We start from the raw sequence: 26,130 nt of genomic DNA on the forward strand, positions 1-26,130 counted from the left end.
TTTCTAATGTGTGAAGACTAATGAGCACCTCAAAGGCAAATTTCAGCTAATGCCTTGATGTGCTGCATTCTCTTACATCACAGAGAGATGCACTCTCAATACTGTACTTTTATTCTAGCTTAGATTAATAAAATAATGTAAGGTAATCCATGTATCTGAGCTAAAAGACACTTTGTCATAAATATTTTATTAAAGAACATTTTAATGTAATAAAGAGCTAAACCAGAGTAGGGTGATGCTATTTTTATAAAATCAGTCCCTACAATAAAAGTAACAATTCCTTCATTTATCATTTCTTACCCAAAAATGTGTATCCTCCAAATCAAAAAACTGAAACAAGAAGTTCTCAAAACAACATTAGCCTATTTGGAAGTTTTGTTCTAAAAGCCAATCCAGAACAAATACACAGTGTTAAGAATTTTTACTAAAATTTCCAGAAGTTATTAGCATTTCTTATAAGTAAAATAATGTTTAGCTATCCAAAACACAAATTTATTTAGGTAGTACTACAATGTGAACATTATTAATGACCAACTTAGACACTAACATGGTTTTCAGGGGCAGTTTCTATTTAGAACTCATACAAAATTTGATACATTATACAAAACAATTAATGACTGCATAAAAATAGCGATAATCTTACCAGTCTTGAGGCATAAGTTTAAGGGGCTGGTCTACTACTCTATAAGGAACTGTGACACTAATTGCAGTGCCCCCTGGTTGCATCTGATCTTTTCTTCTCTGTATTAAAGTTTCATTTTCTCGTTGGCAGCCTTGTTTCTTCTTTTCATCTGATGGGACAAATCTTTGAAAAAACAGAGATGAGATACAATTCAATGCGATACAAACTGGAAAATAAATTAGAATTTATTTTTAAAATACTGGTAGTTTTAAACCAAACCTTTTCTTTTCTTTTTCTTTTTTAAATGAAGCTGCTCTGCATGTACAGATTACAATGTGTGGAGAGTATAATCTTTCTTTCCATGCCAAATAGTACTCGGCTCACTTAGGCTGTAAGTTGGCTCACAGAGACACACACAACTTATATGCTTTCATCCAGCACTTAGCATTCTCCAAATTTACATAAAAGACCATGCTAATCCTTGATTTTACAAATGCTATTAGAAGGATATTTTATTATAAATCAAAAGGCCATTTGAAATAAGACAGGTGACTTAGTATATCCAAGAGCTTCAGAAAATACCCCTTTTCATGGATTATGACTAAGCAAAATTAGAAAAATGCCATATAATTTCAGAGTTGCTTTGCAAATTTTTAAGGAGGAAATTAAATAAGTATATACTAATTGTCTGTCTGAGTAAATACTGTTAGTAACTTAGTAAATTACCAACCCCACCATGTGACTCAATTCTCCACCGTACCATCAACAGATACCCTCAGAAATAATTTAGCAATCTGCAGAGCTGTTGCCACCTCCAGACTGTTGGTGTTCACAAGGCATTGCAAAACAGTCTTTATTTTTTTAACTGCATACTCTTATTAGCATATCTTATTAGCTATGGTCTGGCACCACCAATTAAATGGGGGCAATGCAATCATTACATTGAGAATCATTCTGCTTCTAAAGTTTACAACCGACAAAAGGGAGCAAAGGTATGCATGAGAGCTTGCATTCGGCCTTTGAAAATTTTCAGTATCACATGCTGGATTCATCATTAGTAAAACTAGTCTCGTATTCATGAAAGTTTTTATGAGATGGTGATAGTGATAAACTGAACTTCTTTTCTGAGCTATCTTCATATACATGTCAGAATCTAATGGAAAAGTTAAGATTTCCATGCCATTTAAAAATTTCCTCCAGACAATCATTTTACTCCCTATGGATTCTATTTATTTATAATTCAAGCCCACTTAGAACATGCCAAATATAGGGGCTCCTGGGTGGCTCAGTTGGTGACTTCAGTTCAGTTCATGGTCTTGTGGTTCATGAGTTGGAGCCCCACAATGGGCTCACTGCTATCAGTGCAGAACCTGCTTTTGGATCCTCTGTCCCCTTCTCTCTGCGTCTTTCCCATTTGAGTGTGTACTCAAAAATAAACATCTTAAAAAAAAAAAAAAAAGGAAATGCCAAATATAATCCTAATACTTTGAATAATTAAACATATTAAAATTAATATATATGCACTGTTGGAAACAGTTTTAATACAAAGCAACAACAAAAACGTATTAAGTGAAAAGTAGTAATCCACTGTGCTAAGTTACACAATATACATAGTAGTACAAAACACAGTCCCTGCCCTCCTGAAGCTTATGTTCCAGATAAAAAGAACAAACTGGCAAGACAAAGATACTTTATTTCAATCCTCTATATTCCGATGGGATTAAAATGTTTACATTCTTAAATATAATACTGCATCTCTTTTCTAGCCTTCAAAGTTTTAAATGTTAAAAAGTATACAATTACTTATAAACTTTAATGGATTATAATATATATACACAAATGAGTGATCTATAATATCCAACTTTAATGTCTGTTAAACACCTAATTCAACTTCTAAATCATAAGGAAGAAGTTACATAGCATTTGCACGTTCAGTTATTTGTTGATGAAAGTTTTATTGAGGTTCAGAGTATTAACATGATTCTTTAATTATCATCCTACAATTAATGCCCTACAATTTTTACATGATCTAGTATTTTTTAACTTCTGAATATAGTTAGGTCTTTCTTTAGAATAGTGGCCTTCTCTATAGTAAAATGCAGCTGTATTTCAAAATGCTTTTCACCCCCCCATCTCATTTATTAACGTAAGGCTAGATTGTGGGGAGCTACAAAGATCAGCCGCCTGCAGGCAAGGAAGTGTCACTTCCTTTGGGGAGCTACCAGAAAAACAAAGATCAGCCGTCTGCAGGCAAGGGAAGTGTTATTCCCGATTCAGAGCTGGAGACAGTCAGCCTAGAGAGCCAGAAGAACAAAAGATCAGCCGCCTGTAGCCAGGACAGCGTTATCTCTTCCAATTCAAGGCTGGAGACAGCTAGTCTGAGCTTTCTTACCGCCCTCCCCAGGCGCTGTGCTAAAATTGCAGTTTCGGTTCCCCTTTTACCTAGGCCTTTTCCTAAAAATCACTTGACCCTGTTTCCTAGCAACCGCCTACATTAGCTGCCTTGCTTCCCGCCTTGAACTCTTTATAAGGTGTTTGTGTTCTTTCAATAAACTGAGGCTTGATCTGAGATTCTGTCTTGCCTCCATTCTCTGTGCCCCCTGCCCCCCAATTCTACTCCTTCCCTCAGGACCTGCATCGACTGACCTGTGGGCCAGGTCAATAGATCTACTAATTTACTCTCCTAAACATAACGTTAGACTACCAATGGAAACTTCTCTGTCCATGGAAGGCACTAGCAAACTAATTAAACTCAAGCTATTTTATTATATTTCCCTCGGTTCCTGGAATAAGAAATAAAGGTCAAATTCTGCTCAAGATAGGGAATCTAACAGAAGTTCCTTCTTTCATAAAGGTGCGACTCTCAGGGGTCAAGTTCAGTATAATGGTAAACTAGAAATAAACCCACTGCCCACTCTTTTTCCTGTCCCCCTAGCTCTTAGCCACACCCTGGCACCTGCAAGGCCAATCAAATCTCCAAATTATAAACTGGCACTGCTTGAATCGGAAGCAGGAATTAACCACCCTGACCATAATAACTGATTAAGCCAAATAAGTTATTACAATGTCCATTGACTCATCCAATATGTGCAATTTATTTATTCCACTTTACATTCCATGAGTGAAGGAGTGTAAGTGATATGACTAAAGTCATTACTACCTAAACTGGTACAGTTCTATAGAAATAACTATACTAGTATTGTCAAAGAATAAAATGCAAATAGTTGATATAGCCAGGTAAGTTCCAAACTATATTATTTTTAAAACACAGCAAGTTTATGAATATTTCCAGGTTAAAAATAGTTTTCCTTTTTCCTAAATAAAAGAAGCTGAAATTTGAAAAGTAGAGAAAAGACCAGAAAAAACAACGTCTGATGTTAAAAACCCTTAAACTGAAAATTTAATATAAAGTGATGTCATATTGACAATGCTCCCAAGTACTCTGCAAACACATGCAAACCCTGGAGTCCCCTCCACCCCCGCCACCCACCAACCTTCAATTTGGAACTCAAAGAATTTCCACAGAAAAAAATTCCAAGGAAAATAAACCATAAGTGAGTAAATGAGAATAATAAAAAACATTAAATTTACTTTTTAAAAAACTAAACACACAAGGAAATGAGAGGTATCATGAATGAAACAACAGTCAAAAGAAAAGGTAACTAAGCACATCAAATGCAATTATCAAAGATCAAAGATTACAAAACAAGATTGCAAATATGTACAGGAGAAGAATTTATTTTGAAAAAGACCAAAGATGTGAAAAAGAAGCAAACAGAACCACTAAAATTGAGAAAGTCCCAAAAAGAGAAGGGAAAAAAGGGGAAGGGGCGACACAGTGGTATGATTTAGAGATAAGGCCAAGACTCAGAAGTGATGACAAACACAAATCAATACATTTAATTTTAATGAATCCCTACGCAGGATATTTAAGAAACCTACATCTAGGTAAAGCAGGTAAGTTTAAAATGGTCTTTAAAATAAAAGCAGATTTCCTTCATAGGATTATCACACTAACAGCTGACCTGTCATCAACAAAGAAAGCTAGAAGAGAGTGCAATAATATCTTCAATGTAATGAGCAAAAAATTAAAAACTTCTATATTGTTTTCCAAAGTGGTTGAATCTTTTTGCATTACCTGTGACTGTTTGGAACATGAACTATTCATGGCCCAATATAAACTCCAGCCATTGTTCTGCCTGCTTCTTCCCCAGGGCCTCAAGCAGTTTTCTCACACGAATGTACTCAACAGTATTTGACTAATGCAAGGGGAATCCTCTGCATATCCCTGAAGCACTCTCTATGTGCAATCTCTCCCCTTTGGAACTCAGTCCTGTGAAGCTACTGTAATGGCCAGAATCATGAGTGTCATCGAATCATTTTATTTTAAATAAACTTACGGTCCTACTAAAACTTCTCTCAGGATCACATTTATAAATGTAAAATGTACTTTTTAATACTTTTATAATACAACCTTAATTTTGTTATTTACAGATGTTAAAGGTTAAGGTGGGTTTTGTTTTTGTTTCATTTATTTATTGAAGGGCTTAAAAAAAAGGAAGAATCCTTAATTTTACATGAAACCAAATAGAATCTATGCCAAAATGAGCTATGGGGTATAGCCAGTACTGTAATTGTGTGGAGGAGGTTTCAATTATGCATTAATTACATAGCAAAGCCTCCAGCTGACTCAAACTGTAGGGGAGATGTCAGTTGCAATGAGGTGTTAAACAATGAAGGGAGTGTTTTATACTTAGAGGAAAAATTAGGCTTGGTCTACCCTAAGAATGTGGTCTATTTAATTGTTTGGTTTCTCTGTCCTAAGCCTAAATTTAGAGAAAAACACTAAAATTTACTTTCTGATTTCTTTGCACTGTTTACCATCTACCATTATAAATATTACTTAAGAGTTAGATTTGTAATGCATTCAGATGAACAATGCAAAGGTTCTGGAAAATGAAAAACTAAAGATAGAATATCTTTGTTAACATTCCAAAATCTTACTGTGAATTTTTCGTAACCATTAAGTTATTAATACTTATAAAAATTATAAATACAGCTGTCAATTACTAAAAATTGTGAGAGTTAGAAATACCAAATACACAAATCATAAAAATCAAAGAGCTGGAAAGGATCTTAAAAATCACCTGATCCAAATACAGTAAGTACAGAAAACGCAATACCAAATATAATGACACCTCACAGGAACTAGAATCAAGTCTCAGGTACAGATACAACTATCATATATCAAAAAAGATATCTGAAATTAGAGATACATGCACTGAATGAATCCAAGCTTGCACAAACACACACAAAACAAAACTTGAATTTCAGGTATACAAATCTGCCACTGTTCAATTTTCTCAATGTGTTCTTCCTGCTTTTCTTTTTCCTACACATTTACTTAATATTCTTTCTGGGCAAACATTGTTTATCAATAACAAAGATACAAATGACAACAGAGTAATAAGCCCTTTTCTCTAAAAAATTCACAATTTAGTTGGTATCGTGAATTCCAACTGGGTACAAAACACAAAAACCATCACAAAACAAAAACAAAACAAAACAAATAGATATATATTTCAGAGAATATAAACCATGAAAAAAACAATTCTTGTATATTCATTAGAATAGAATATACAAAATGGAAAGAAAACACAGGAACGCTCAACAAAAACCTAAAAAAAAAAATTAAAGCAATTAAGGAAATCCATTTTTTGCATGGGTCCAGCAGAGTCTCAGTTACATTACCAAATTTATTTCAAGGAAGCTCAAGATAATTATAGTTCTTATTCATTCAGTTGTAGATGACATGAGGAATTACTTGAGTAATCCACAACAATGGAAGAACACTAAATGATAAAAACCAAAATTTCTTCTTTCCCTATTGTTAATGGAAAAAAGGTCAGTGAAAATTTCATTCAAAAGTACTAAAGAAACAATACTGCACAGATATATGACTATACATCACGTTAAATAGATTTTTATACAGCTATTTTAAGTCACAGGCATTGTATTTAATTCTACATTTGGTAAAACCTGAAATTAGCAAGTTTTACAACTTATTTTGGATCTCATTTATAATTAGTCTTAAGTTTAGAAGCAGTACAATTTTCTTTTTGGAAGTAAGGTTGCTGTTGTTTTCTTCTTCAAGAATAATCATGGTTATTTCACTGAGAGAGAAAGAAGAGCACACATATTCTTCCTCTGGCTACTAATTATGTTACTGACTGAAAATACTTTCCTAGTTACCACTAAAAATATCTAACAAGAATTTTCATTGTTAGACCAAATTACAAAATATTGTAATTAACAGTGAATGTAAGACCTTAAATACTACAGAAGAGTACTTTGTTCTAGAATAAAACCCAATTTCTTAATTGCAATGTTTTGTTAAGAATCTCCATTATCCAAAGGTTAAAATAACTAAACTGGACACCGGGAGACCTGGTTGTATTTTCTGCTCTGCAACTACCAGAGTAGGTTTCAGGGTTATCTCTCAGCATTTTCACTGAGAATAAGAGTGCGTTCTGAGCTTCCTTGTTAGGTTTCAAAATCTAGAAAATAATAAATTTCAAGTATTTTTCTAGATTATTAAAAAATCACTACAGTTACATAACTTCTCACTAATACCACATAATTTGTGAGAGGAGCTAGTACAGGTTTTCATCGCTGACATATTACTGCTGAGGTCTAATTTGATTTTGAACTTATCTTCAAGATGTGATTTAAGTTTGTAAATTGGTGTCAAAGAAAATTACACTTTTCACTATACTCTCAATAATAAGGCATTAAGATTCAGTTTATCGTAAATGCTGGAACATATTTTATTTCTCATCAGTTGCAGGAAGAGGCTCCTAGCAAACGAACGCCACTATCATGTAGGCTCCAAGGTCGCTGAGCTTGCAGAACATTTATCTACACAGCACTTTGATTTTTAGTTACTGTTCTGAGTACTGAATAAACAAACTCAACACAGAAAAATTAAATATACCTTATAAAATCCCAGTTCCAATAATGTAGTGTTCCAGTAATTATAAAAATCCTTCCAAGAAATGTCAGATAAAATATAACAAAAACCTGAAATGTATAGCTGAGCTGGAAAGAAAATAAGTCATGTGTCAGAAATCACTGGTGCTGCAGGGGAGGAAAATGGAAGACAGGAATACCTTCTTGAGACTTGGTTTTTACCACCCACAGAAAGAAAGGGCACAAAGGAACTAGACCTATAACCTTATAAGAGGTAAATAAACAAAAGGATGAACAAGGAGGGAAAATTCTACTCAAGTTTTTTTTTTAACTTTATTCATTTGAAAGACTCAAAGTGTGAGCAAGTGGGGGAGGGGCAGAGAGAGAGGAAGAGAGGGAATCCCAAGCCCCAAGGGCTAGATCCCATTAACCATGAGATCATGACCTGAGGTAAAATCAAGATTCAAAGGCCTAACGGATGAGCCACCGGGAGCTCTCCAAGTAAGTTTTAAAGACGTGTATCCATCTTGATCTGGTTCAAGAGCAATGGAGGAAGAAAGAAGTCCTAGTTAATTTGTCAGCCAAGGGCCAACCAATCCCAATGTCACTCTGGTCTGTTCTAAATTTGAATTTATACTATGCTGGTGGACCAGAAATCCTGGAATTGAGAACTTAACATAAAAATCAACTTTAGATTTGTTATATTCCTACAGCGCCTGACAAAAAGCAAATTTACAAAATCATTCTGTAAGGGCATGTCTTCAATCCAGAACTTCTTCAAATAATTAAAGTTAAAGCTTAGTGAGCAAGAGTCCAAATTCATAACAAATGCCAAGATTTACTCCCCAAGTGCATAAGATAACTGGACAATTTGACCACCTCTATTTAATTAAGAAGTACTATAACAGAGTACAAAACACTAGGAAAATAGTGCTGTAGAATGCATTTAACCCCCTTCTCTTCAACTAATGACCGCACCACCACTCTTAACCTCCAAAACATTATGCTGGGTTCTTCCATTTTCTTTCACTTACCCAGTAAAAAGCAGAGTGACCTACCTTAAAACTTAAAACCCTAAATACCTAGGAATGTTTAATATATATTTATCCATTTTAATAATCAGCATGATTGAAAAAAATTTAATTGACAAACATCACAGGATAGGGTGAGTACTGTTTCCTCAGAATAGCATCTTACTACACTTAGGCTATACAAATTTTGCAATAAATGTTTATAAATTATTCTATCTTAACTCATGAGACTCTATGTGGAAACAGGAAAAAACAAGTTTTTCCCTTTGAAAATATTTTATTAAAATGATTGTGTTTAACTTACTAAGCCTAGTACTACATAAGCAACTCTGTTTTTAACTGTATTTAAAAGGACGCAAACATAGCCTGCCTGAGCAAGAAAGCTGAGAACACTTGTGCCCCACCATGCAGACATACATGCACACAAGCTCATGTTCACACACATCCCTTTCAGTTTTTAATGAAATAAGGTAATTTAAGTTCATGTATATTCCATAAGGGTGCAATGCCTTTGAACAAGGTCCACCCACAATTCACAGATGTAAACAGCATACCGCCAAGAATACAAATAAATCATGAAAATCTGGATATGAAATTTAAAAGGAGAGGAAAACATAGTGGATATCTTTCTGTCAAAAGCAAAAGCAGACATCATTAGCAACCACTTATTATTTGCCATGCTAATCATAAAGTTCATAAACTTGATAGCATTCTGAAAGTCGCTTATCCATGGCCTGTTTTAAGTCTTACTAATGTACATACCATTGAAAATTATTTAAAACAATTTTAGCATCAACATTTTACTTCTGTAAATGACAACCACTATGAGTAGTATAAAGATTAAAAAATAATAATCGTAATCTAGTCAGGGCAAAATTTAAAATGCTATAACCAAGATGTAAACTTTAATGGCAAGGACTGATGAAGCAGAACAGTGAATCAACAATATAGAAGATAAAATTATGGAGAATAATGAACCAGAATAAAAGGGAAACAAAGGGTAAAGATCACAATACAAGATTTAGAGAACTCAGTGACTTATTAAAAAGGAATGACACCTGAATCATAGGAATTCCAGAGGATGGAGAGAAAAGGGGGTAGAAGGTTTATGTGAGTAATTATAGTAATTATGTGAGTTTATGTATAGTAATTATAGTGGAAAACTAACGTGGGGAAGGACACAGACATCAAAATCCAAGAGCACAGAGAACTCTCATTAGATTCAACAAAAACAGACCATCACCAAGGAGTACCATAGTCAAATTCACCAAATACACAGACATGGAAAGTATTATGAAAGCAGCAAGGGGGAAAAAAATCCTTAACCTGTAAGGGAAGACAGATCAGGTTTGCAGCAGACCTATCCACAGAGACTTGGCAGGACAGTAAGGATTGGTAGAAGGTATTCAATGTGCTGAATTGGAAAAATATGCAGCCAAGAATTCTTTCTCAAGCAAGGCTGTCATTCAAAATAGAAGGAGAGATAAAGAGTTTCCCAGACAAACAAAAACTAAAGGAACTTGTGACCACTAAACCAGCCGGGCCAGAAATCATAAGGGGACTCTCTGTATTGGGGAAAAGACAAAACAAAAAGACAAACAGCAACAAAGACTAGAAAGGACCAGAGAACATCACCAGAAACAACTCTACATGCTAGTAGGCAATAAAATGAGACTAAATTCATATCTTTCAGTACTCACTCTAAATGGCAATGGACTAAATGCTCTAATCAAAAGATATCTGGTATCAGAATGGATAATAAAACAATACCCATCTATATTCTGCTTACAAGAAACTCATTTAGACCTAAAGACACCTGCAGATTGAAAGTAAGGGAATGGCGAGCCATCTATCATGCTAATAGTCATCCAAAAAAAGCCTGAACAGTCATATTTATATCAGACAAACTAGATATTGAACCAAAGACTGAAACAAGAGAAGAAGAAGAGCATTATATCATAATTAAGGGGGCTATCCATCCTATTTATCCAACATGGGAGCACCCAAATAGATAACTCTACTAATCACAAATATAAAGAAACTCACTGATAATAATACCATAATAGTAGGGGACTTCAATACCCACTTACAGCAATGGAAAGATCATCTAAGCATAAAATCAACAAGGAAACAATGGCTTTGAATGACACTAGACCAGATGGACTTAACATAAATTCAGAACATTTCATCCTATAGAAGAATATGTCTCAAATGCATATGGAATATTCTCCAAAACAAATCCCATACGGGGTCACAAATCAGCCCTCAACAAGTACAAAAAGATCAAGATCATACCTTGTATATTTTTAGACCACACACTATGAAACTTGAAATCAACCACCAGAAAAAATTTGGAAAAACCATGAATACTTGGAGATCAAAAAACACCCTACTAAAGAATAAATAGGTTAACCAAAAAATTAAAGAGAAAACAAAAAAGTACATAGAAGCAAATGAAAATGAAAACACAACAGCCAAAGACCTCTGGGATGCAGCAAAGGTGGTCATAAGAGGGAAGTATATAGCAACCCAGGCCTTACTAAAGAAGGAAGAAAGGTCTCAAATATACAACCTAACCTTACAGATAAAAGTGCTGGAAAAAGAACAGCAAAGCCCAGAATCAGCAGAATAAGTTAAATAATAAGAATTAGAACAGAAAATCAAATGATCTTAAAACAAAACAAAACGAAAAAACAGTAGAATAGATCAATGAAACCAGGAGCTGGTTCTCCGAAAGAATGAACAAAACTGATAAACCCTTAACTGGACTGACCAAAGGGGAATAAGGACTCAAATAAAATTACAAATGAAAGAGGAGAGATCACAAACACCACAGAAATAAAACTGTAAAAGAATATTATGAGCAATTATATGCCAACAAATTGGGCAATGTGGAAGAAATGGGAAAATTCCTAGAAACATATAAACTACCAAAATTAGAACAGGAAGAAATAGAAAATTTGAACAGACCCATAACCAGTAAAGAAATTGAATCAGTAACCAAAAATCTCCTAAAAGACAAGAGTCCAGGGCCAGATGGCTTTCCAGGGAAATTCTACCAAACATTTAAAGAAGAGTTATCACCTATTCTTTTAAAGTTGTTCCAAAAACAGAAACAGAAGGAAAACTTTCAAACTCATTCTATGAGGTTTTGACTCCAAAATCAGACAAAGACCCCACTCAAAAGGAGAACTACAGACCAATTTCCCTGTTAAACATGGATGCAAAAATTCTCAACAAGATCCTAGCAAACTGGATCCAACAATACATTAAAAGAATTATTCACGACAATCAAGTAGGATTTACTCCTGAGATGCAAGGCTGGTTCATTATCTGCAAATCAATGTGATACATCACATTAATAAAGGATAAGAACCACATGATCCTCTCAATAGATGCAGAAAATGCGTTTGACAAAATACAGCATCCTTTCTTGATAAAAACCCTCAAGAAAGTAGGGACAGAAGGGTCATACCTCAAGATCATAAAGGCCATATATGAAAGACCCACCACTAACATAAACCTCAATGGGAAAAAAACAAACGCTATCCCCCTAAAGTCAGGAACATGACAAGGATGTCCACTGTTATTCAACACACTGTCAGAAGTCCTAGCCTCAGCAATCAGACAACACAAAGAAATACGAGGCATCCAAACTGGCAAGAAGAAAGTCAAACATTCATTCTTTGCAAACAACGTGATACTCGATGTGGAAAAACCAAAAGACTCCACTAAAAAAACTGCTAAACTCCACTGAAGAAATGATAATACATGAAATTCAGCAGCTGCAGGATATAAAATAAATGCTCAAAACGGTTGCATTTCTATACATCAATAATGAAGTAGAAGAAAGAGAAACCAAGGAATGAATCTCATTTACAATTGCACCAAAAACCATAAAATACCTAGGAATAAACTTAACCAAAGAGGTGAACAATCTATACACTGAAACCTACAGAAAGCTTATGCAAGAAATTGAAGAAGACACAAAGAAATGGAAAAACATTCCATGCTTATAGACTAGAAGAAAAAATACTGTTCAAATGTTGATATTAGCCAAAGTAATCTACATATTCAATGCAATACCCAACAAAATAACACCAGCATTCTTCCTAGAGCTAGAATAAACAATTCTAAAATTTGTATGGAACCAGAAAAGACCACAAATAGTTGAAGCAATCCTGAAACTAACAAACAAACAAACAAAGCTGGAGGGATCACAATTGCAGACTTCAACCTGTATTATAAAGCTGTAAGTCATCAAGACAGTATGGTACTGGCACAAGATCACACACAGATCAATGGAACAAAACAGAGAACCCAGAAACGAACCCACAAAAGTATGGCCAACCAATCTCTGACAGAGCATCCAATGGAAAAAAAGATATCAGCAAATGGTGCTGGGAAAACTGGACAGCAACATGCAGAAGAATGAACCTGGACCACTTTCTAACACCTTACACAAACATAAACTAAAAATGGATGAAAGACCTAAATGTAAGATAGGAAGCCATCAAAATCCTAGAGGAGAAAACAGGCAGCACCCTCTTTGACTTTGGCTGCAGCAACTTCTTACTTGACATGTCTCCAGAGGCAAGGGAAACAAAAGCAAAAATGAACTACTGAGAGCTTATCAAGATAAATGTCAAAGTAAACAATCAGCAAAACTAAGAGGCAATCAATGGAAGAAGACACTTGCAAATAACATATCAGATAAAGGGTTAATATCTAAAATCTATAAAAAAAACTTATCAAACTCAATACCCAAAAAACAAATAATCCAGTGAAGATGTGCACCAAAGACACAAATAGGTACTTTCCCAAGGAAGATATCCAGATGGCTAACAGACACATAAAAAATGCTCAACATCACTCATCATCAGGGAAAGACAGATCAAAACCACAATGAGATACCACCTCACACCTGTCAGAATGGCTAAAATGAACAATTCAGGCAAAAATAGATGTTGGCAAGGATGCAGAGAAAGGGGAACCGTTTTTGCACTGCTGGTGAGAATGCAAACTGGTGCAGCCACTCTGGAAAACAGTATAGAGATCCTAAAAACAGAACTACCCTACGACCCAGCAATGCATTACCAGGTATTTATCCAAAGATACAGGAGTGCTGATTCAAAGGAGTACATGTACCCCAATGTTTACAGCAGCACTATCAACAACAGCCAATGTATGGAAAGAGCCCTAATGTGCATCAACTGATGAATGGACAAAGATGTGGTGTATACACACACACACACACACACACACACACACACACACTATATATATACACAATGGAATATTACTCAGCAATCCAAAAAAATGTAATCTTACTATTCGCAACAATATGGATGGAACTAGACTACATTATGCTAAGCACAACAAATCAGTCAGAGAAAGACAAGTAGTATCTCATGATTTCATTCATATGTGCAATTTAAAATACAAAAAAATGAACATAAGGAAAGGGAAGCAAAAATAATATAAAAGAGAGAGGGAGGCAAACCTTAAGAAACTCTTAGACACAGAGAACTGAAGGGTGCCGGAGGGGTGCTGGGTGGGAGAAAGGACTAAAGGAGTGAGGGGCATTACGGAAGACACTTGTTGGGATGAGCACAGGGTATTATATGTAAGTGATGAATCACTAAATTCTACTCCTGAAACCATTATTATACTATATTATACTATATGTTAACTAACTTGGACTTAAAATTAAGTTAAAAAAAAAAAACAAGAAAAAAAATTTTTATAACAATGTATGGTGATGGATGTTACCTAGACTTCTGTGGTGATCATTTTGCAATATAAATACACTATACACCTAGAACTAATAAATGTCAATTCTACTTTGACAAATTTCTTCAGAAAGCTAAGTATCTGGAAATTTTAACATAGGGTATAGGGTTCATTTTAATTTCAACTAACTTTTACTAATGTCTAGGTTAAAAAACTATGTTTCCCAACCTCATTCACCTTGCAAAGTTATATATCTAATATAAACAAAATTTTGTTTCACTTTTCCCATTCTTCAACTTAAATGTGGGAAAAGGAAGAGGGAGAAAACCCGAATTTGTTTTAGAACTTCCTCAAGGTCTTCAAAAAAGTCAAAAGAAAACAATTCATATTAAAATTTATTATAACTATATCCTTTTCATTAGAACTTCAGCCAAAAAATTCTATAATTTTCCCTAAAGGATCCAGAGTGAAAAGAATATACAGTGGACTTTTGAAACACATTGCTTTAAACTGCATGGGTCCACTTATCCATGGATTTTTTTTCCCCCTGATAAATACAATACCGTACTATATAAGTATTTTTTCTTCCTTATGATACTTCTAATGAAATTTTTTCTCTAGCTTATGTTATTATAAGGATACAGTATATAACACATAAAATACAAAATATGTGTTATTTGACTGTTATGATCTATATTAATTTGTTATCAGTAAGGCATCCAGTAACATTAGGCTACTAGTAGTTAAAATAGCACATAAATTATCTGCAGGGGTTGGCACCTCAAACCAACTCCTGGATTATTCAAGAGTCAACTATACTTTGTTTTGATAATTGTATTTCAGACTATCTGTAAAGTCTGTAGCATAGAAACTGAAATTCTGTTTTCTCCAAATAAGGAATACCAAATTCTTAACTACCAATCCTCAACATTATCTTTATATCCTAAGGAAACCACACTTTAACAAATTACTTACTTCAGGTCCTGTAGAAGGTCCTTTGCATTAAGCATGGTTATTAAAGAGGTGGTAGCTGCAGGAATTATGATAATAGGTGTTCGAGATCCTATAAAGACAAAATTTTAAAGCTACAAAATATGCTGTTATTATCATTAAAAGAAATATACTTTCCCAATTAAAAATTTAAAGTTTGTAAATGTATAATCTTAACTACTTGACACTAAAAAAATATTTTAAGTCAGCAGTGATATTCAAAATATTTGATAATGAGCATGACCTGAGAAATGACTAGTCAGAATCAATACCAAGCACAAACATCTGGTATAACTGCACAAACATAGTATCAGCCGTGATTTTATAATCTAGCTTATTTACTTTTAGTTCTTAAAATAAATTTAGAATCAATATGCACAACCTTACCTTTCTTCTGATTTGGGGGAGGTCTTGCCTGAGAAACTGTTAAGAGAGGGGGGAAACTGAGTGTTACAGAAATAGTATTTTTATTTTCAAAATACAAATACAAATAAAATAATAAGGTAAAAATACAAACACAACCTAAAACTTATTTACATTTACATATGACTGGTTATAAAATTTTAAAATATATTACAATCTTTTCAAATAACATCAATCTTCTCAAATAATTTACTTCTCTGTTTCACAAAAACATTAAAATGTGCTACCAATATTCAACAATCTGTAGAAACAATGAAAGTAGATATACTACATTGCTGGACACTGCTGACATTAATGGATGTTAAAGTCTAGCACAGGAAGCAAATAGTTTAATTAACTGATAACCAATATATAAAGGCAAAAACAGAATATTGCAAGAACATGTAACACTGGTGGAAGGACTGGGAGGGGGAAATGTGCTTAAACATTTGGGAAGAAAAAAGGTGTTATTGGGAGCTAAGACCTAAAATAATTCTTATCATTTTTCTGTTATATTTGTTTTTTGTTTACGAGAAGAAAATATTATAGGCAATGAGTCGTGTGAAGGCCTATGAACTGCCCATATCTTTAATAAGTATGAATGTGTTATAAAAACACAAATATTCATCTTTTCATTATTTGTATATATAAAAGATTTTATAATGCATATAAATATTTGTTGGTATAACAATAGCATCAGCCTAGCTCAAGATTAATGTATTTTAGAACTCGAAAATGCTGTACATTCAAATTTCAGTATTTACATATCCAATAAAAACATAATGACTGCTTTCTATGTGTCACGTACTGTTAGAATTTCCATTTTTTTAAATCACAAAAATAAATAAAAATTTAGGAGATTTAAAATTCTAACAACATCAGTTGTTAAAAACAGATTACCATTTTTAAACAGATACATGCATTTTTGGGATATGTTCTATTTTAAAAGCAGTAAAATTCTATGTTTTTACCTAATACTTTGTAATAAGCTATTTATTGTGGTAAAATATTATGGAGTCCAGTAGTATGACTCTTCCAGTCACATAAAGCAGAGAAAGATATATATAAATACAAGTTCACACACATACATATTTATTCAGTGGCCTCATCTCTTTCTTCTTGCTGAGAAAAAGAAGCAAAACTAAAACTTTCTGAAATCATTTTTAGAAATAGGATTCCTGGATACACTTGATTAGCTAGACAACATCATTTGGAATATAATATAGTCTCAGTAAATATTTGGTATTTGTTACAGGGATAAAGGAATGACAAGATGGATAGACCCATGGACAAATAGGAGACAAAGAGTTGCTAGAATGACTGGGGGGAGCAACAAAAAAGAAATCTTTGACTGAAACAACACTGATTTGGTAAAGAAGCCCATGATGGACTCCTGAATTTAGGAAAAGATTCACTAAAATCAAGGCTGAGAAGTCCTGATGTAAGAAAAAGACAAAATATAAAAGCTCACATACTAAAAATAAAGTTTAAAGATTTAATAAAAAAATAAATGTTATAAAATATATATAGATAGGTTTCCCAGTAAAGTAAGGACCAAGGTACAGACACTGTGACACACTATGATAAAAAAATCAATTTTTTTTGAGAGAGAGAGAGAAAGCAAGCACAAGCAGGAGAAAGGCAGAGAGAGAAGAGTGAGGTATAATCCCAAGCAGCCTTTATACTGCCAGCCACAGAGCCTGATGCAGGGCTTGAACTCATGAATGGTGAGATCATGACCTGAGTGGATATCAGACACTTCACCAACTGAGCCACCCAGGCGCTCCCCCTATGATAAACGTGATTTAGAGTGAGAGGAGGAGGAAAGGGCAGAGTAACACCAGTCCATATGGCAAAGTGATTAAGAGCAAGAATCTGTTCTCAGATGATCTCAATTCCTATCCCCATTTTGTCACTTCCTGGGCAAATTATCCTAGCAAGTTGAACTGATAGACTACTCAGTCTCAGTTGTCCTCAACTATAAAACAGTAATAGTTTCTATATCCTAAAACTGCTGTGAGAATCTTAAAAACAACAATGCACATTTTAACTCCTGAATCGGGTCTTGGCGCATATTCAATATTTAGTAAACCCTGTGGCTATAGCTAATGCTAAATGCTACTGCTCCTGAAACCACTAACACACATGCCATGACTGAAAATTTACAAGCTGAGAATAAGTAATTATTATTGTTATGTTTGATTTCAAATACAATTACAGTCTTCACTTAAGTATTCAGAGCCTTATGTACAAGGCACTCTTATTACTATGAATAAAACAGATATAATCCCTGCCTTCAAAGACTCTCCAGTAAAGCAGGTGAGCCAGAGCAGGAACAAGCAAGTACACAAACACATATAAACAAATTTGAGCATGTACTATTAAAGAGCAAAAGGAACATACCCTGACAGAAAAGTGTCCTTTGGATAGAATGCTTACAGAAAGCCTCTCAAAAGAAGTGGCTTTTAAACAGATTTCAAGGATGAAAAGGAGCCAACTTGCAAAGAACAAGTGGCCGAATAGTCCAGATAAGAGGCAGGAATGTGAGCAAATGCCAAAGACAGGAAGCAACTGCTGCGCACAGGGACTGCACATGTGCACAGTATAGGGACAAAAGAAAGAGTGACAGGAGTTGAGGTTAAAAATATATGCAGGGACCAATTTACATAGGGCTCTACAGGCAATGTTAGGTTTGTATTTAAGTACCACTGGAGAACTCCATAGCTTTTAAGGCAAAAGTGACACAGTTTGATTTTCATGTCACATCTTCTGTAAAAGAAAAACAACAGATTTAGATAAGAGATCAGAAGGGGGCAAACATGAAAGCAGAAAGCTCAGTCAGGACTAGTAACAACAGTCCACAATGGTGCGACTCAAATTCAGTGTAAGAAGGTTGTTTGTTTTTTTAATTTCCAATCCAAGGTCAAGTGAATAAAATGCAATAACAATGAATTGCTAGAAAATGATCATGCACTTGGATGTTGCGACAGTATCATACTATCAATTTCTGTATGTATCTTGCTGGGAACCAGAAATAAGTCATGGATTAACACTTCATGATGCACTGGTATAGGGAAATGATAATTCATGTACACAAATGAGTTGTGGTAGTAAAGAAAGACAAATTTGAAACACAGAAAAAGTAAATTTGACAGAAGTCAGTGACATATTAGATGAGAGCAATAAGCTAATGTGAAGAGTGAAGGATGAAGGAAAACTCCTGAATTTTTTGCTTAAAAAACATAGATGATGGTGGTACTATTTATTCATGAAGAAGACACCTGGGAGAGGGTATCAGGGAACAGAGGTTTTACATCAATTTTAAGATGCATGTGGCATATCCAAATATTAAAGAGACGATACCAAAGGTAAGAAGAGATGTTTGAATTGGGGATACAAATTTGAAAATCATCAGCACATAGATGTTAAAACTCTGGAATGAGATAGCACAACCAGCACTGGTGAAAATATACAAGGGGCTAATTCTCTCTCAATCTCACATGTAAGCAGATAAACTAGAGCTATAGGCCACCTACCCATTTCAGGCAATCTGTGAAATAAAAGTAGAAAATTAAAGCTGGAGAAGTCAAGTCTTCAATGTAAATGCATTAGAAAGAGGCAGGAAGCAGGGATATGTGCAAAAGATTTAATCTAAAAAGAAAATGACAGGGGCATCTGGGTGGCTCATTCAGGTAAGTGTCTGGCTTTGGCTCAGGTCACTATCACACAGTTCATGAGTTCAGTCCCCACATCAGGCTCTCTGCTGTCAGCTCAGAGACTGCTTGAATCCTCTGTTCCCCTCTCTCTCTGCCCCTCACCTGTTTTTGTTTCTCTTTCTCCCAAAAATAAACATTTAAAAAAAAGTTAAAAAGAAAATGACAGGTACAGAACTATGGCGTATCAAAGGCTTATCCTTTCTACTCCATTGAAAAACATGTGCTTTTTGTTAGTTATAGTCTCTAAAGAAATGTTTATAAGTTGGGAATAACTTTAGACACTTTTAAATATTAAATTTACCCAGGGACTTGCCTGGCACATTTAGTACCCAATTAATACCTGGTGAAAGAATAATAAAAAGGAAAAAATAATCAACAATGGAACTCTATACTTGAGTTACCCCACTGAAGAGGGGAAAAAATTATTCAAACTCTACCACAGTGATTATAAATGCATAATTGCTCATCTATAACATACTACACTGTCAGATATGATTCTTATTTTTTTCAACTTTAGAAATATAATATAATGAGCCTATCATATATTACACAATATCCCTTCAAAACTGGGTAGCATCAGGGCAGCTGGGTGGCTCAGTTGGTTAAGCATCTAACTCTTGATTTCGGCTCAGGTCATGATCTCAGAGCTCATAACTTCAAGTCCCAAGTCAGGCTCTGCGCTGACAGTGTGGAGTTTTCCTGCGATTCTCTCTCACCCTCTCTCTCTCTTTCTCACTCTCTTCAAAATAAACAAACTTTTAAAAAATCTTAAAAAAAAAACTGGGCAGCATCCCATAAGCAAATACAATAAACATTTCTACAGCAAAAGAAAAATTCACTAACCAAGACAAAGACCACAAACTGTTTAACATGCACTCAAATCAGGTTTATTGATGAATGAGTGCTAAAAAACTTAAAATTTTTTTTTATTTTTATTTTATTTTTTGAGAGAGAGAACAAGGGAGGAGCGTAAGGAGAGGGTGAGAATCTTTTTGTGTGTGTGTGTGAGAGAGAGAGAGAGAGAGAGAGAGAGAGAGAGAATGCAGAGGAGAGAGGCACAGGAAGAGAGAGAATCTCAAGCAGGCTCCACACTCAGCACAGAGCCCAATGTGGTACTCAATCCCACAACCCCAGGACAATGACCCCCTACCAAACCAAAAGCTGGATGCTCAACTGACTGAGCCCCCCAGAGAATCTTAGGCAGGCTCCATTCCCAGCAGGAAACCCTCCCAGTGCAGAGCCCAATGTGGGGCTCAATCTAACAATTATGTGATCATGATTTGAGCCAAAATCAAGAGTCTGATGCTTAAATGACTCGACCACCCAGGCACCCTAATTTTTGCTTTCAAAACAGTGTGTGTAGGGGGTGTCCCTGGGTAGCTCAGTCGGTTAAACTTCTGACTCTTGATTTCAGCTCAGGTCATGATCTCACTGTTTGTGAGTCCAAGCCCCACATCAGGCTCTGTGTTGACAGGATGGAGCCTGCTTGGGATTCTCTCTCTCCCTTTCTCTGCCCTCCCCTGCCCACTCACACACTCTGCCCCTTCCTCGCTGCATGCTCTCTCTTTCAAAATAAATAAAAATTTTTCAAAAATAAAATAAAATAAATAAAAATAAAATGGTGTGTAGGAACTGAGGACCTATGGGAGTCAAGTAATAAGTAAAAGGAAGAGGAGACCTCACATGAATAGGCATCACGATACCTGTTATGAGACACTAGTTCACTTTAATTTCAATCAGTTTAACTGCCAGTGCACCTTGTTAGAACAACTGGAAAACAATGCTAGAATATTAAGAGTTGAAAAGACTCAGAGCTCTTTAATTTACACATGATCTTCCCCAAGGCCACAAAACTGGCTGGTAGAATCCAGCTCCCTTAACTTCATTTTATCACATGATATATTTGAACAATCTGATTTAGGTATTAGTGCCTCCCCCTACCCCTTTCCTTTGTCTGCCAAACAGCTAGAACCTGAGCCAAAGTCAGATTCTTAACCAACTGAGCCACCCAGGCATCCCGCTTCCTTATACTCTTACACTGGCTTTGGTAAGGTCATCTTACTTATTATGATGTTTTTAATGTTGACTTATTTTTGAGAGAGAAAAAAAGAGAGAGAGCGTGAGCACATGTATTCAGAGGAGGGGCAGAGAAAGAGGAAGACACAGAATCCAAAGCAGGCTCCAGGCTCCGAACAGTCAGTACAAAGCCCAATGCAGGGCTTGAACCCACAAACTGAAATGTGAGATCATGACCTGAACCGATGTCAGATGCTTTACCAACTGAGCCACCCAGGCACGACCAATGAGAGACTTTTATATAACACAACACAAAACTGGGTTGAAATCCTCAGGTGGTGGTATTTCCCCTTTTACATTTTTTCTGTATTTCTAGTGTGATCATCTTTAAACTGACCAACTAGAGCCTCCCATCCCTCCTTTCCAAAGAAAAACTACTCTGTATCAATCATTCAACGGCCTCTACCATCCTTCTGCTTCAGAAGTTATATTTATATTTTTTGGGTCCAACTCAGTTCCTTCACTTTTCTCCCTTCCTTCCTAAAAAAGGCTCCTTCTTAGCTTTTCCTGGCACTGAGGATGTGGAAAGCATTCAACTAATATTTATTGAATTTAATTGCTCTTTCTTATTCTCCTTAAAATTATTTTTAATATTTGTTTATTTTGAGAGAGTGTGTTTTATTTTTATATTTAGCATAATTACAGTGTTACACTGTACCGCGTGTCTTTTTTACTTCATGAGTGCTGTTGAAAATGGCTATGAAGGAAATTAACTAATTGATCTTCCCCTTAAATTTGGCAGTTATCAATAGGGTAGATTTGGAGGTCTTATTCGTAGTACATTTTCAGGGTAACTCTAAAATTATGCAGGTTATATATACTAAATGTTTCTGGAAACACTTTAGAAGTATGCTATGAAGAATCTATGAGGCTTACATCGGAGTGATTTCAGAAGCTATCTCACTGTGTCCTGGATCCGTACACTTGGAGCTTGACACAACTAGTGTGTACATTTTTTTTTAAATGACAGTGAATTTATTTGATACCTTTCTCATTCCAGTTTTTGAGAAGGAGTAGAGAAGAAGAATGCTCTTAGCCACATGTTGAATTTGGAGCACATTGGATAAATTTATTTCAGATGACAGGACTGTGGAACTCTTTTTAAGTAAAGAGGACCATGGTGGGGAGGCTGACCAATCACATCCACATGTACTCTCAGGGAACTCCAACAAGGAACTGGTGAGGAGATAGGTACATATACGTAGCCTTTTAAAGGGATGCCTGGGTGGCTCAGTCGGTTAAGCAATTGACTTTCATTTCAGATCAGATCATGATCTTCCGGTCCATGAATTTGAGCCCTCCATGGGGATGCAGAGCCTGCCTGGGATTCTCTCTCTGTCCCTTCCAAACTCATGCTGTCTCTCTCAAAATAAACTTAAAAACATTATTTTTCTAAGAACTTAAAAACATTTTTAAAAAACTTATCTTTATCTCTTTAACTATACCTATTTTTTAATAAATATTCTAATTTTACTTTATAAATACTTTAAGTAAAATTTCAATTCCTTCAGGGCATTATACATCATCCAAAAAATTTCATTGTGAGCATTAAAAAACAAACAAAAAAGGAAAACAAAGCCAAAATTCTGTGTTTTTACCTGGTCTTGGTACGGGCTGTGCTGCAGGAGTCTGAGTCTTACGGGCTGATGCACCCTCCTTCAAAAGAATAAAAATTGACACATGATGCCAGAGTTCCTTTACATAATAAACACTTTCATTTAACTACTGCAAAGAGATTTCATATTTCTTTATCTCTCAATCAGCCCCTCTACTGACCATGCTATAATCCCAAACATTAAAAAAAAAAAAAAAAACCTTCACATATATTTTATACTATTGGTCTTAAAGTAGTAACAGGAATCTTTAGTAGAAAATAAATTTTAAACTGCTAATTACCACACAGTAGTTACTGTAAGCATGTAATATTCTTCTAATATTCAATGATTTGCTTAATTGTTGACAATTTTAATATTCTCAGAAATTCATCATCCATTTTAAAATCAAGTCAATCTTTTTCCCACCAAACAGTCTCAAAATAAATAAGTGATACATAATCTCACACTAGAAAGATATAAATAATGTTACTTTGGAGTGCATTAAAAAAACCCACAAACATTTCAAATTAAATGCCTTTAAAATATTCAGGGGAAACAATCATTTATAAAGATGAGATCTGTTACATTTAAGAGTGGTTGAAAAATTTAACTAAACAAATCTCAACTTATCACTTATCACTAAGCATATAATATATAGAAAAAATATGCTAAGTATTGAAATATATCAATTATATTCTCAGGAATAAATACCTCTGAAATGTTTAAGATCTTAAAAAGCTGTCTTTACTGTAACAGTTTCAATTATATTCACACCAAATTTTTCATTGTAACGTTTTTTTTTCCTTCTCTCTCTTTTTTAAGAGGCTTCACTTTAGTTAGGCTCAATACAGAGCCCAACATGGGGCTCGAACTCACAACCCTGAGACCAAGACATGAACTGAGATCAAGAGTTGGATGCTTAAACCAAATAAGCCATCCAGCCATCCTTTCATTATAACATAAAAAAAATTTTTTTTTTTAGTGTTTATTATTTTGAGAGACAGATAAACAGAGTTGAGAGGGGGAAAGGCAGCGAGAAGGAAACACAGAATCCAAAGCAGGCTCCCGGCTCTGAGCTCTGAGCACATAGCCAGACGAAGGGCTCAAACCGAGGAGCTGTGAGATCATGACCTGAGCCATAATTGGACACTTAACTGACTTAGCCACCCAGGTGCCCCTATAACATTTTTAATTGAAAGCTACAAATGTAAATTTCAAAACAACCAGTAATTTATGGAGATCTTAACTCTAGTTGTACTCAACTGAATGCAGTTTGATAAACAGCAGGGAAGTTAAATACATAATAATAGAAATCAATTTTAGAATCACAGAAATATTTCTAAATAATGTTAAATAATGTTAATTTTAACCATATTATATTCTCTTAAAACCTTAAGATTTTACATAGTAAAATCATTTGTAATGGTAGGCTATAACACAGCCTTTTTAAAATAAACTAAATTAAAGAGATTTTAGCTTTCCATACCACTGTTCCTGCATAAAGAAGAATAAACTAGATATTATATAATAAACATGAAAACAAAATAAATGTTATCCATATTATTTAGAAATCCTTATATGAAAATGCTAGTTTGTGGAGTGTGGTTTGAGTACACACAGAAACAAGAGAAAAAATAAATAAGACAGGAAGAATACTGAACACACACATATGCAGACATATTTCGTCTACATCTGAATATATGGCTGGATTCAAATCAAAGCCCCCTTTTGTTGAACAGAGTAGATGAAGTTCAAAATCACTACAACACAGCACTATGTGCATACTGAGAACTATCCAAACCAAAACTTAATTCAGCTGACTACTAAAATATACCTATACTATATGACCAGCTATGGCTCTTATAACATGGGTCAGCAAAAGGTGACAAGCACACATGAGTACTATGGGGAAAAAGTCTTTTCCATTACAAATCATAACCCTTGAATCTTTTTATCTCCTTTTGAGTAGACTTGAAACTGGGACCCCTTTATATGACAAAAATGGGTATTTTCTGTTAGCAAAGTAAGCTATCATTGCTTACACTGTACCTTCTCCTATTCCAAATTACTCCTTTTTTGGTTACTGGGGAAGAAGACATATGTCCTAGGCTGAGTCAAACAAGAGTTCCCCTTTGGGATGTGTTTTATAAATTGGAACCAGCAAGTTACACCTCTAGCTATATCAAGGCTATAAGGCAGTAAACCAAAAATTATAGATGATCCTATCTCTTGACTCACTGGGAAACACTCATCTGCAAGATGACACTAATATGGAAAAAAAAGAAAAAAAAAAAAAAGGTGGACCACAACATCCCTTTTAACGCCTATCTAGTTAAAACAGCCGTCAAGGCCCATTCTCCCCCTACCTCTTCTTGATTATGTGAACCTTTGCAATCCCTCCTCTTACCACTCTATATACTTCTACACACATTTTATCTCAGGTGAACAGTTTGTTAGTTGCAACTGAAAGAGTTTTATCCAATAATGTCTTCTCAGATGTACTGAAAATTCTAAATTGCCAAAATCATTATAACACTGCTTAATTTTGGAGTTAGTAAACAAACACAAATAAGTGCAAGCACACATTCACACACGCACTGTATAACACAGCTACACACCTATTAACTAGGAGACTATGGGCTCCATGAAAGAAAAGAGGAAAGATCTTTGCTAACCATGTCATTAGTTTATGGCCCTTTTAGGACTCCCTAGCCAAAACTAAGAGCTAAAAGTCCATTTCACTCTGATCCCCACTCTTTTGGAAATAATATTATAGAAATCATTGCATTAAGAACCTCACAAACCATATGAAGACAACCACCCTTTACTCAAGATGAAGAGATGTAGTTGAAGTTTTTTAAAGGCTACAAAGTGGTATATCTGGCATACATTAAGAAACAGGAACAATAATGTGGCAGTAATATGGAAGAGACTGACTACCACATTTTTAAAGATATCTGAATTAGGGAGAAAAATAATATCCATCTGGAAAAATA

The 26,130-nt window shown here is 34.8% G+C and overlaps 1 protein-coding gene across 1 annotated transcript in view; it reads right to left on the minus strand.

Moving 5' to 3' along the window:
- The window catches only part of CDC73 (cell division cycle 73), a 120,887-nt gene that overhangs the window by 11,532 nt on the left and 83,225 nt on the right, over positions 1–26,130 (minus strand). Inside the window, exons 11-14 of the mRNA XM_029935624.1 lie at positions 23,138–23,195; positions 15,733–15,768; positions 15,331–15,418; positions 644–805 (exon numbers count right to left, since the gene is read on the minus strand). Of these exons, the coding sequence (XP_029791484.1) occupies positions 644–805; positions 15,331–15,418; positions 15,733–15,768; positions 23,138–23,195 (344 nt within the window). The remainder of the gene's footprint in view (positions 1–643; positions 806–15,330; positions 15,419–15,732; positions 15,769–23,137; positions 23,196–26,130) is intronic.

Source organism: Suricata suricatta, chromosome 3 (genome assembly GCF_006229205.1).
Source record: "Suricata suricatta isolate VVHF042 chromosome 3, meerkat_22Aug2017_6uvM2_HiC, whole genome shotgun sequence".
NCBI classification, from domain to species: domain Eukaryota; kingdom Metazoa; phylum Chordata; class Mammalia; order Carnivora; family Herpestidae; genus Suricata; species Suricata suricatta.